A 12,458-nucleotide genomic window follows, 5' to 3' on the forward strand; every position below is an offset into this window, starting at 1 on the left:
TATGTACATTTACTTGTTGACTTATCATAACTTTCCTATGAGGTTGAGTCCTAGAGAGCTTTTATCTGTATCTTAACAGTTGTGGAAACTGAGGTACAGAGAGGTTAAGTCATTTGTCCAAGGTCACTCAGCTGGGAAGGTGCAGAGAGCCCAGGCAGCCTAGTTCCACAGCTCACACTTAACCACCAAGCTGTGTTGCCTTAAGACAACACATTCTAACTGTAAAAAATTCAAACTACAGAAATAGAGTATGTAGGTCTTTTGTCTCTAAAAAATACAAAAATAGAGTAAAAGTTACACTTCCTAGGCCCCCTTCATCCCCAGAAACAATCTTTGGCACAAGTTTGGAATGTGTCTCTCATCTGGGATTTTACATATATGTTTACATATATGAAATATATTGCCTCTTTATTTTAACATAAGGAAAATCATTCAGCCTTTTCCCCTATACATTCATATGAATAATACATGCCCATGTATAGAGCTTTATAAAAATTAGGATCACACTGAACATACTCTTATTTGATTTTAAAATGTATCATCAGCTGCTTTGAGACCATAATTCAGTAAGTGCATATTTTATTTAACCAGATCCAGACTACTGACTGTTGAAGTAGTTTCTAGTTTCCCACTGCTCTCAAGTTAGGATGAATATCCTTGCCCTGTACATAATTCTTAGAAGTTGGAATGACAGAGCTTGAGGGTATAAACATTTTTGAAACTTTTGATCCCTAAATGCCAAAACTTGCCACCCAGAAAAACTATGAAATCGCCCATCCCAACACCCTCACCCACACTGAGTATTAGTGCCTGTTTTCAGTCATTGACAACAGGCCAAGAATGTGTTCATTCTGACGTTTTCACTCTGCCCATGTCCCTCATCAGGGGCCTGTTTTACTCATGTGACAGCACAAGGCAAAACTTGAATTGAGAATGAATGAGAGCGAGGAGCCAGTTAGGGTCACATGGCCACATCACTGCTTTAATAAACAGGTTGTCAGCTCCCTGGTAAGAGGCCTGGCTGTCCAGCCCTGAGCAGGTGCTCAGTAAATAGTTTCTTCTTCTCTCCTGCTTCCAGCACAAGGCTCAGGCTGCATCTCTCTACCACTGAGCCCCCCAGTTCTGACCTTTGTCTCCAATCCATTTGGCAGAACTGAGGCATTGCTAGGGCTAAGAAACCCCTCATCCTTCCCTTCGCTGGCCATGAGTGATGTGAGAAGCACACCGCCTTGTGTATACAGTAGGCGATTAGCAGCTGGCCTCACTGCAAGTGTCTCCAACAGGATTCTTGTTCAGCGTTCTGCACGCACACACGTGCATGGTCATACACCAGCACACGGGCATGTGTGTGCATGTACGTACACACTTGTGCCCACCCATATAGTATAGCACATTCAGGAGGCAGACCCTAATGTGTGAAGTGGGGCTTCTCTCTCACAAGATTCTCCATATGCCCTCCAGCCTGAGTCAGGACCCCCGGCTGCCTGGTGCCACAGTTCCTGTACTTTCTTCTCAGTATTTTTTTAATTTTTAAAATATTTTATTGCTTTATTTTTGGCTGTGGTTCTTCGTTGCCGCGGGGACTTTAGTTGCAGCGAGAGGGGGCTACTCTAGTTAATGTGGCAGGCTTCTCACTGCAGTAGCTTCTCTTGTTGCAGAGCCAGGCTCTAGGGCACATGGGCTCAGGACTTGAGGCCCACGGGCTTAGTTGCCCCGTGACAGCTCGAACCCATGTCTCCAGCATTAGCAGGCAGATTCTTGACCACTGAGCCACCAGGGAAGCCCTTTTTAATATTTCTTAATGTGATAAAAATCATATAAAGCATACTCTTGTAACCACATTTAACTATGCAGTTCAGTGGCACTAAGTACATTCACATCGTTGTGCAACTCTCACCATTATCACCATCATCCATCTCCCGAATTTTTCATCTTCTGAAACTGAAACCCTGTCCCCATTAAACACTAAGTCCCCATTCCCCCTCCCCACCTCCACCCCTTGGCCCCTGGCATCTACCAATGTACTTTCTGACTCTATAAATTTGACTATTGTAGGTACCTTATATAAGTGGAGTCAGGTGGCGCTAGTGGTAAAGAATCTGTCTGCCAACGCAGAGATGTAAGAGATGTGGGTTTAATCCCCTGGAGGAGGGCATGGCAACGCACTCCAGTATTCTCGCCTGGAGAATCCCATGGACAGAGGAGTTTGGTGGGCTACAGTCCATGGAGTCCCAAAGAGTTAGACACAACTGAAACAACTTAGCAGCCAATGTAATTGGAATGCCTTCTTAAGAAAGCATTAAGTTATATTTAACTTAATATATGTCCTAAAAACAGATTATGCCTAATTTTTTCTCTCTCTCTCTCCCTACTTTATTGTTATTCCCTGTGGACTGTTCTCCTGCTGGCCTGAAACCTCCCCGCTAATCCTTAATTTGTTCATCAGTATTTCTCTAGTACTGAACACTGTTTAGCGGGTACATGTGAAATATTTGTTGAGTGGGAGAAAAAAAAAGAAGGAATGGACTTCAAGCTGATAGAGGATGTTATCCCAATTATTTTTAGAGTATTTTTGAACAAAGTGGCCAGTTTCAGACGGAGCCCAGTGCTTGATGAGAAAATATCTCGGCAGCATCAGATTTCACATGGCCTGGTTAGCCATCTTTTTGCAAGGAGCGGAAAGAATGTGGAATGGCAAATTGGGCCTTGCCCATCTAAACAGCTGTAAAGTTTTACTGTTCTGCAAAGATTTCTGTGGCAGGGATAATGTATTGAGGAGTAATTAGCCAGGAGCCTCATTCGCTGGTCCTCCAGCTCCCTGAAAGTGTTCCAGTCTCAAACCTTCAAGTCACTGGCTTATCAGGCTCCCTCTCCCTGCCAGCAAATTGTTATGGACTCCCAGCTGATTGATCCCATGAGCACAAGGTCTCGGAGCTGCTTCACAAGAGAGGGTTTTTCATCCAGCTGGGCACAACAGCTAAGATGATGAATGTGCAGGTTTCTGCCCCTTTAAGAAAAGCAAAACTCGGAACTTCCCTGGCAGTGCCGTGGTTAAGACTCCCTGCTCTGCATACAGGGGGCACAGATTCCATTCCTTGGTTGGGGAACTAAGATCCCACATGCCACACATGCCGTGCCAGCCAAAAATAAACAGAAAAGCACCCTTTAAGAGAGAAGGAAAAAAAAAAGGTAAAACTCCATGTGGCTGAAAAGAAGCATGCCTTGCAGGACAGCTTCCTCTGGCTATTTCATTCAGTTGATTCAGCAGGCATTGGGGGAGGGAGGGTGCTGCTATGTTCCAGGAGCAAAGTGGAAAAGAAGTGGTCACAGAAAGAAAGAGATTTGCCACAGAAGATCCTGGGGGCTTGCGGGAGACACAGAAGGGCAGCTGAGCAGGGCTGATCAGAGAAGGACAGAAACCCTGGAGGGAGTTTGCGAAGGGGAGTGAGGTGCAAGATGAGTGGGAGAGGCAGGGTCAGTTGAGCCCGCCATGAGCAGGATTCCAAGGAGCCTGGATTTTGTGCTGCAGACAATGGGTGCAGACAATGGGAAGCTACTTTGACTGGGTCATATCATGACTGATGCCGGTCAGCCAGGCAATATTGACATGGCTCAGGAAGCCATGGTTCACTCTTGCCGTAGCTGGTGAGAGGGTGAGATTGTACTGCACTTCACTAAATCCCACAAAATATCTGGATGACCTGCAGCTCTGACCTTTCTGGCCTCCCGCAGGGAAAGGTCTGGCTTCTCCTTTTCAGGTTGGGGAGGCAGATCACAGAAGGAGCAGGGCACGTAAGACGTCTGGAATGCATCAGAGGCAAGCCCAGCCCTGGCCGTGACTCAGTCCTGCCTCCCCCTACCCCTCAACCCCCCCGACCCCGCCCCTAGTCAGGAGCACAGCCACCGCATTCAGCAGAGCGCCTTGAACCAGAAATGACTTTGCTCTCTCCTCTCTGCTTTCCTCGCAGACCTCCCGGACGCAGCCGTCCACACAGGATGCCTCGTGTTGGCTTGCAACCATCCCTCGAGAGTCCAACCGCCGTTTTTTTAGTGTGGCCCTAGGGCTTTCGTTTAGGACGTTTTGTTGCAGCTGCTGCTTTTTATTTATTTATTTTCTCTCTTTGAACCTGGACCTTGCCCCGCTTTGCTGGCATGATGGCCCAGTCCAAAGCCAACGGCTCGCACTATGCGCTGACCGCCATCGGCCTGGGGATGCTGGTCCTTGGGATCATCATGGCCATGTGGAACCTGGTCCCTGGGTTCAGCAATGCAGAAAAGCCAGCTGCTCAGGGGAACAAGACGGAGGTAGGAAGTGGCATCCTTAAGAGCAAGACCTTCTCTGTGGCCTACGTGCTGGTTGGGGCCGGCGTGATGCTGCTCCTGCTCTCGATCTGCCTGAGCATCCGGGACAAGAGGAAGCAGCGGCAGGGCGAGGAGCTGGCACACATCCAGCACCCGGGGGTCGAACCACACGCCCACGAGGAGGACAGGTGAGGATGGCCGACCAGACCCAGACGGGGGATGGACACGCACACCCACACGCATACCCACAGGCTCAGGACTCAACAGTGGTGAGAACATTTTAATCTAAGGGGCTGTCTCCCATGACCGCTTCTGTGAAACAGTTTATCGTTTTACAAATGACTTTATCTTTTGATCCCAGAGTTTCCCAAATAATATGGTTTGAATGAATGATTACAGTTGTGTCAAGATTCTGACACACCCTCCAGGGGATCTGCATGGCACCTGGGGTGGCCGGAGCCTGCCCCCTGGAAGCTAGTCCGTTTACCCCCAGTGTCCTGGATGTTTATGCTTTGAGTTGAAAGGTTGGGAAGCAAGGTTCTATTTGACAAAAAATGCTACAGACACATTTAAAAAGCAAGTGCTAAATTGGGGGCATAAGATAAAAGTTGATACCCCAAGTGTAAAAAGAGCACTACTTGTATAAAATAGATAACTGATGAGAACCTACTGTATAGCATGGGGTGGGGTAGGGGGAAGAAGGCACAGTCTGTTTGTAGGACAGATATTAAGTTAACCTTAAAAATGCTTTCCAATATACAGCAGATGCAAATACTGTTTGATTCCACTTATACAAGGCACCTAGAGTAGTACCTCACATTCATAGAGTTAGAAAGTACATTGATAGATGCCAGGGCCCAGAGGTTGGGGAGGTGGGGGGTTGGGGTAGAGATGGGGAATGGAGACTTAGTGTTTAATGGGGAGAGTTTCAGTTTAGAGAGGTGAAAAATTTGGGAAATGGATGATGGTGAGACAGGCACAACACTGAATGTACTAGTGCCACTGAAATACACAGTTAAAATAGGGTTAAAATAGTATGCTTTATATTATGTGACTTTTATCACAATAAAAAAAATTTTTTAAAGATCCCTTACAAATAAATGTTAAAGAACACACAGTTGGAAAATGGACCAAGAACACGAACAAGCATTTCACAGACATTCAAATGATAGTTGTTCAGTCTCATTAGTCAGGAAATACAACCAACCAACAAAAGGCATTGTAATTTTTTGCCTATCTGCTGGCCAATGTAGACTGTCCTCCGGGTTAAAGATTTGTCAGGAAGTGGGTTGCTAATGAGGGGCTGGTTGACATAACCTTACTGAAGGGGAATTCACTGTAACCGGCGTTTTAAAGATGTGTGCGCCTATCAGTTATCTTCCTAAGAGCTTATCTTTGGGACACAGTCACACAAGTGCAAAGGGGTCTGTACTCATAGATTTATCAGAGCATTGCTGAAAATAGCATAGACAGATGTGACTACTAAATATCCATCAGTCGAGCTAAATTATAACATGCCCATTCACTAGAATTCTCTGCAGCCACTGCCAAACTATATTTGCTAATGTGAATCTGTATCTCTGAGAAAAGGAGGTTTATAACACAGCATGTTAAGGTCTTCATCACATCAGACATTGTGGCTATGGGACTAGAGAAGGATCTGGAAAGGTGTATAGCAGAATGTTGTTATTGTTCAGCCGCTAAATCGTATCCAACTCTTTGCGATCCCGTGGACTGAAGCACACCAGGCTTCCCTGTCCTTCACTATCTCCCAGAACTTGCTCATACTCAAGTCCATTGAGTCAGTGATGCCACCAACCATCTCATCTTCTGTTACCCCCTTCTCCTGCCTTCATTCTTTCCCAGCATCAGGGTCTTTTCCAATGAGTCGGCTCTTCCCATCAGGTGGCCAAAGTATTGAAGCTTCAGCTTCAACATCAGTCCTTCCAATGAATATTCAAGACTGATTTCCTATAGGATTGACTGGTTTGATTTCTTTGCAGTCCAAGGGACTCTCAAGAGTCTTCTCCAATACCACAACTCAGAAGCATCAATTCTTCAGTGCTCAGCCTTCTTTATGGTCCAACTCTCACATCCATACATGACTAATGGAAAGATCATAGCTTTGACTATATGGACCTTTGTTGGCAAAGTGATGTCTCTGCTTCTTAATATGCTGTCTAGGTTTGTCATAGCTTTTCTTTCAAGGAGCAAGTATCTTTTAATTTTGTGGCTGCAGTCATCATCCAGTGATTTTGGAGTCCAAGAAAATAAAATCTGTCACTGTTTCCACTTTTTCTCCATCTATTTGCTATCAAGTGATAGGACCAGATACTATGATCTTAGTTTTTTGAATGTTGAGTTTTAAGCCAGCTTTTTCACTCTCCTTTTTCACCCTCATCAAGAGGCTCTTTAGTCCCTCTTCACTTTCTGCCTTTAAGTATCATCTGCATATCTGAGGTTGTTGATATTTCTCCTGGCAATCTAAGTATTTTTATATTCTTTATCAAATTTTTCTGTAGTGTTTGAAGTTTCAGTAAGAATGTCTTATCTTTCTAGTGGGATGGGAGATGTTTTTATTTTGGAAAAATTAAACAAATTTTCTGAAAGTAAAAGATAATCAGGCATATTCTAGAAAACTTGGGAAATACAAAAAAGAGCAAAGAAGGAAAACTAGTCACCCATCATTAAAGGTATGACCAAGTCACTTAACCTCAGTGTATCTGTTTTCCCATCCATAAAATGAAAAGTGTTAACCTCCCCTGCTTTTTAGCCCAAATGTAACAGCATGCCAGGTGGGCTATTCTGATGCCCAGATGGGCGTCCTTTGACCATAGACAACATAAACATACATGAAACAGGTGCCAATTTGAAGCAAAATGGTTGTTCCTGGGTAGAGAAAGAATATCTGGAATATAAAATTTACATGTATCTCAAATTATTCTGTAATTTCCCATCCATAAAATGGGTATACCAATATTGGGCTGGCCAAAAAGTTCATTTGGGTTTTCCATATTATCCAGTGGAAAAGCCCAAACAAACTTTCTGGCCAACCCAATAGTACCTAACTCATAGTGTCTTTAGAAAGATGACATTAGTTTATATGTACTTAGAACAGTGTCTGGCTTGTAGCCAATAGGTGAAGTGATAGCTCTTATTCCTCCTTGGATACACCTGTTGTTAACAAGGCTGGTATCCAGGGTCCCAGTGGCAACGTGTGGTCTGGGATCCGTCTCTTTGTGATCGTAAGTGACTCGAGCACATGCTAACCATCCCATGTCTGTGTTGCTATCTTGCAGCCAGGAGGAGGAGGAAGAGGCCTCCTCACGGTACTACGTCCCCAGCTACGAGGAAGTGATGAACACAAACTACACAGAAGGGAGGGACGCGGACCAGAACCCCCGGATGAGCATCTCTCTCCCCTCCTACGAGTCATTGACGGGGCTGGATGAGACGAGCCCCACCACAACCAGGGCCGACGTGGAGACCAGCCCAGGGAACCCCCCTGACAGGCAGAACTCCAAGTTGTCCAAACGCCTGAAGCCGCTGAAAGTGAGAAGGATAAAATCCGAAAAGCTTCACCTCAAAGACTTTAGGATCAACCTGCCGGACAAAAACGTGCCTCCTCCCTCCATCGAGCCTTTGACACCCCCGCCACAGTACGATGAGGTCCAGGAGAAGGCCCGTGATGCCCGGCCCCCCGACTGATGGCCCCTCCTGGGCAGATTCCCTCCTGTTTCTCGTCCTCTGCACCAACAGACCCCGAATGAAGCCACTTCAGCCACAGTTGAGAAGCGGAGGGGCCAGGTGTGTACTTGGCTATTTGGATGGGGCCAGGAGCTGAGGGCGTTCTAGGACTGGGGAGTGACTCTGGGGTCCCCAGGACCTCCGGCTGCAGGTACATTGGAAAGAGCTGCTGCCTCGGATCTTGTGAAGCTGTGACCCCATCCAGGGAAGCAGTGCCGGCATCTTCCCCTTTGTCCTTCCTTGACATTGAATTGCTGGGGACAACACTCCTCCTTCTGATTAGGAAAGGATACGTAGCAACTGCCTTAGATCATGGCTTTGTTTTGCTTCCACTAGGACTGTTTTGTTTCCCAAAGAAAATAAGTTATGTCTTCACTTTCTCCCTGGAGTCCTGCACTGTGGTAGGAAAGATGACCGGCTCTACAGAAAGGACACGCCCATATCATGAATTAAGCTGAACAAGAGGCTGGATGATTACATGGAGGTGAGACCCAGGTGGGGTTCTCAGAGCCCTGATGCCATCGGTTGTTTTGAGGCCTCAAGACCTGAGGATGCATAAGATCCTAGTCTCATTGGTAGACTTTTCCTAGTCTCTCCTATGTATTGGCAAAAAAAAAAAGGAAAGCCATCCGAGATGTTCTGTTCCTTCTAAAATGAGCTTTTTGTAATAAAATATTTTATATGTCGTACATTTGGTGCTAGATTACCTTAACAGCTCTTCCAACACTGACTTGCTTAGGGAGAAATCTCACCAATGAGAACAACACTAGCTAATATATCCTGAACACTTAGTATACGCCAGGTGCTATGCTAAGCACTTCACATATTTATCCCTGTTCAACTGTACCCAGGCCGGGTATTGGGCTTCCCAGGTGGTGCTAGTGGTAAAGAATCTGCCTGCCAATGCAGGAGACACAAGAGATTCTTCAGTCTCTGGGTCGAGAAGATCCCCTGGAGTAGGAAATGGCAACCTGCTCCAATATTCTTAACTGGAAACTTTCATGGAAAGAGGAGTCTGGCAGGCTACAATCCATGGGGCCGAACACAACAGAGCACACACCCACACAAGCCAGGTATTCCTACTGTGGGTTAGTTCATGGAGAATCGGGTTAATTAAGGGGCCCCATGTCACACCACTAATAAGTGGCAGAGCTGGGATTTGAACCTAGGCCCCAGGGCCTGAGTTCTTCCACAGTGTACTGTGCCACTCAGTGGAAAGGGCTCCTTCAGACTTTAAAAGAGGATTTGTGTGTCCCAAGTGCTGAGAGCGTCCCTGTCAACCCACATGCCCAACAGAAAATTCTGGATATTTAGACAGCAAGTCCAAAGTTCCCTTTCTGGGACGTGGTTAAGTCCAATGGTTAAGACTCCATGCTTCCAATGTCAGAGGCATGGGTTCAGTTCCTGGTTGGGGAAGTTCCACATGCCATGTGGCATGGCCAAAAATAAAAAACCAAAATAAAACACAAAGTTCCCTTCCTGGTGTTGATGAGCCTGGAGCTGGCTGCTAGGGGTCTGTGTGGCTAGGAGTGTGGCTGGGAGAGCAAATTCTCAGGCCCTGAATGTTTTCCTAAAAGCTCCTGTGGGAGGGAAGGAGCAGCCATTAGAAGGTCAAGCACCTTCTTATAACAGAATTGGCCACAGTGCTGAAATCCCAACCTTTCATTTCCTCATGTAAATTTATAAACAGGAAGCTACAAGGGTCTGCTTGGTGACCTGGGATACCTGGAGGCCTGGTCTGGTCCCAGCCCACCCCTGAGCCACCCAGGGCCTCTCCGTGTAACTCTGGGCTGGACTTGCTCTTCATCTACTCCTAATGCTTCTCCCTGATTGGAGGACAAACAGGAGGAAAAAAGAAAGGGGAGGAGCAAGGTTCCAAATGAGCCAAGAAATGACCTTCTAGGGACTTCCCTGGTGGTCCAGTGATTAAGAACCCGCCTCCCAATGGAGGGGACACAGGTTCGATTGCCTAGTTGGGGAACTAAGATCCCACATGCCACAGGGCAACTGAGCCCACACATCACCACTATGGAGCCTGCATTCTAGAGCCCATGGTCTACAAGAGAAACCCATGTGCCACGATGAAGATCTAGCACAAGCAAAATAAAAAAGTAAGTGACCTTCTACAAGAGCTCTTGATCTGGTCTCTGGTAGACATCTGTCAGGGGGTCTACCCAGCCTAGACCCTCCTCAGGAGAGAAAGACATTTGGGGCTTGCAGTAGGTTGCTCTGTGGCCCCAAAGATCTCAGGCTCTAATCCCTAGGACCCAAGAACATTACCTTACAAGGTAAAGTTTTGCAGATGCGATGAAATTAAGGATTTTTGACTTGAGCTTATCGTGGATTATCCAAGTGGGTCCATCCAGAAGTATGCCTGGAGAGACAGGAGGAGATTATATACACAGAAGAGGAGGAGACAGTGACCACGGAGGTAGAGACTGGAGTGATGCATCTACAAGTCAAGGGACACCCACAGCCACCAGAGCTGGAAGAGACATGAAATCACTCCTCCCTAGAGCACTCACCTTGATTTCAGCCCAACTGATGCTGACTTGGGGCTTTCGGCCCCCAGAACCGTTAAGAGAGTAAGTTTGTTGTTTTAGACCACAACGCTCATGGGAATTCATTATAGTGACTTTAGGAAACCAACAAGGGACTCAATCTTAAACTCATTAGAAACCAGCCCTTGCTTTGCTTCTGGGCTCATCCTATAAGGCACGAGTGCTGTAGGAATTGGGGGCTTCCTAGGTGGCACACAGTGGTAAAGAATCTGCCTGCCAAAGCAGGAGAAACGACATGTGGCTTCGGTCCCTGGGTTGGGAAGAGTCCCCTGGAGAAGGAGATGGCAACCTGCTCCAGTATTCTTGCCTGGCAAATTTCATGGATAGAGGAACCTGATGGGCTACAGTCCATGAGGTTGAAAAAGAGTTGGACATGACTGAGCGTGCGGTGCACACACACACACACACACACACAGAAATTTTTGTTTTTGTATGTTTGGAAATGATCAAGTAGAAAATTATTTTATGTTGCTCAGAGAATAGATTGTAGATACTTAGTAGGTAAACTATGGAGCATGGATGCACCTCTGTCTAAAAGCAAGGCAGAGAGAATGTTAGCTGGGAATGTAGCAATAAGTTACCTGCAATATTAAATTAAAACCAAAGCAGGATGTCACTTTCACCTCAAAATTCCCCAAGGCACACTCATCCTGTTTGTTCAGACTTATCAGAGCTTTCTATCTTTTGACTATTAAAAAGAGAGCTATAAAGGTGAAGACCAGAAGAAAGACCCTGTTCTCTCCATTGTTGTTTTTGTTCTTAAGGAAAATATAAGAAAGGCAGGGACTTCCCTGGTGGTCCAATGACTAAGACACCAGGCTCCCAATGCAGGGGACCCAGATTTGACTCCTGGTCAGGAATCCATTAATAGATCCCATATGCTGCAACTTAAAAAAAAAAAAAAAAATCCCACATATTGCAACTAAGAGCCAGTGCAGCCAAATAAATAATCTTTTATAAAAGAAGAAGAAAGGCAGAGAAGCAGGGCAGGGGGGAAAAGTCAAGAAGCCACCCACCTGTTCTTGGACCCTAACTGGTCCCAGGGCTATGAAAGAGCAAAGAAAATTCCCCATTACCGCTCCCACCCCACCCAAAAGAAAGAATCTCAGCAGCCATGTCAGTGTCCTGTGACTTCCACCCTCTCAAGTCACAGCTGGTAGGTATGTGTTCACCTGACCTAGGAGAACCAATCAAAAGCTAGGCTAGGCTAGGCTCATCTCTCCCAGGTCCCAGAATGGAGAGGCTGGCTGGGCGATGTGGTCTCAGGGATTCAGTCAGTTCAGTCGCTTAGTCATGTCCGACTTTTTGCGACCCCATGAACCAAAACACGCCACGCCTCCCTGTCCATCACCAACTCCTGGAGTCCACCCAAACCCAAAGTCCATTGAGTTAGTGATGCCATCCAACCATCTCATCCTCTGTCGTCCCCTTCTCCTCCTGCCCTCAATCTTTCCCAGCATCAGGGTCTTTTCAAATGAGTCATCTCTTTGCATCAGGTGGACAAAGATCTGGAGTTTCAGCTTCAGCATCAGTCCTTCCAATGAACACCCAGGACTGATCTCCTTTAGGATGGACTGGACGGATCTCCTTGCAGTCCAAGAGACTCTCAAGAGTCTTCTTCTCCAACACCACAGTTCAAAAGCATCAATTCCTCAGTGCTCAGCTTCCTTTATAGTCCAACTCTCACATCCATACATGACCACTGGAAAAACCATAGCCTTGATAAGTGAGTGAAGCAGGGCAAGTTGCTCAGCAGAGAGGGAAGCTGAGTGCTGAAAGAGGCAGAGGTGAAGATGAGACTTCAGAAACTGTCTCTGGATGACTTTCTGGTCCTTGGTCCTGGTCCTT

The 12,458-nt window shown here is 46.3% G+C and overlaps 1 protein-coding gene across 1 annotated transcript in view; it reads left to right on the forward strand.

The window, feature by feature from the left end:
* TMEM51 (transmembrane protein 51) overlaps window positions 1-8,738 on the forward strand; it is a 61,918-nt gene extending 53,180 nt beyond the window's left edge. Inside the window, exons 3-4 of the mRNA XM_045165683.1 lie at window positions 3,969-4,490; window positions 7,602-8,738. Of these exons, the coding sequence (XP_045021618.1) occupies window positions 4,153-4,490; window positions 7,602-8,010 (747 nt within the window). The 5' untranslated portion in view covers window positions 3,969-4,152 and the 3' untranslated portion in view covers window positions 8,011-8,738. The remainder of the gene's footprint in view (window positions 1-3,968; window positions 4,491-7,601) is intronic.
* Window positions 8,739-12,458: the final 3,720 nt, after the last annotated feature.

The sequence above is a fragment of the Bubalus bubalis genome, chromosome 5 (genome assembly GCF_019923935.1).
Source record: "Bubalus bubalis isolate 160015118507 breed Murrah chromosome 5, NDDB_SH_1, whole genome shotgun sequence".
NCBI lineage: Eukaryota > Metazoa > Chordata > Mammalia > Artiodactyla > Bovidae > Bubalus > Bubalus bubalis.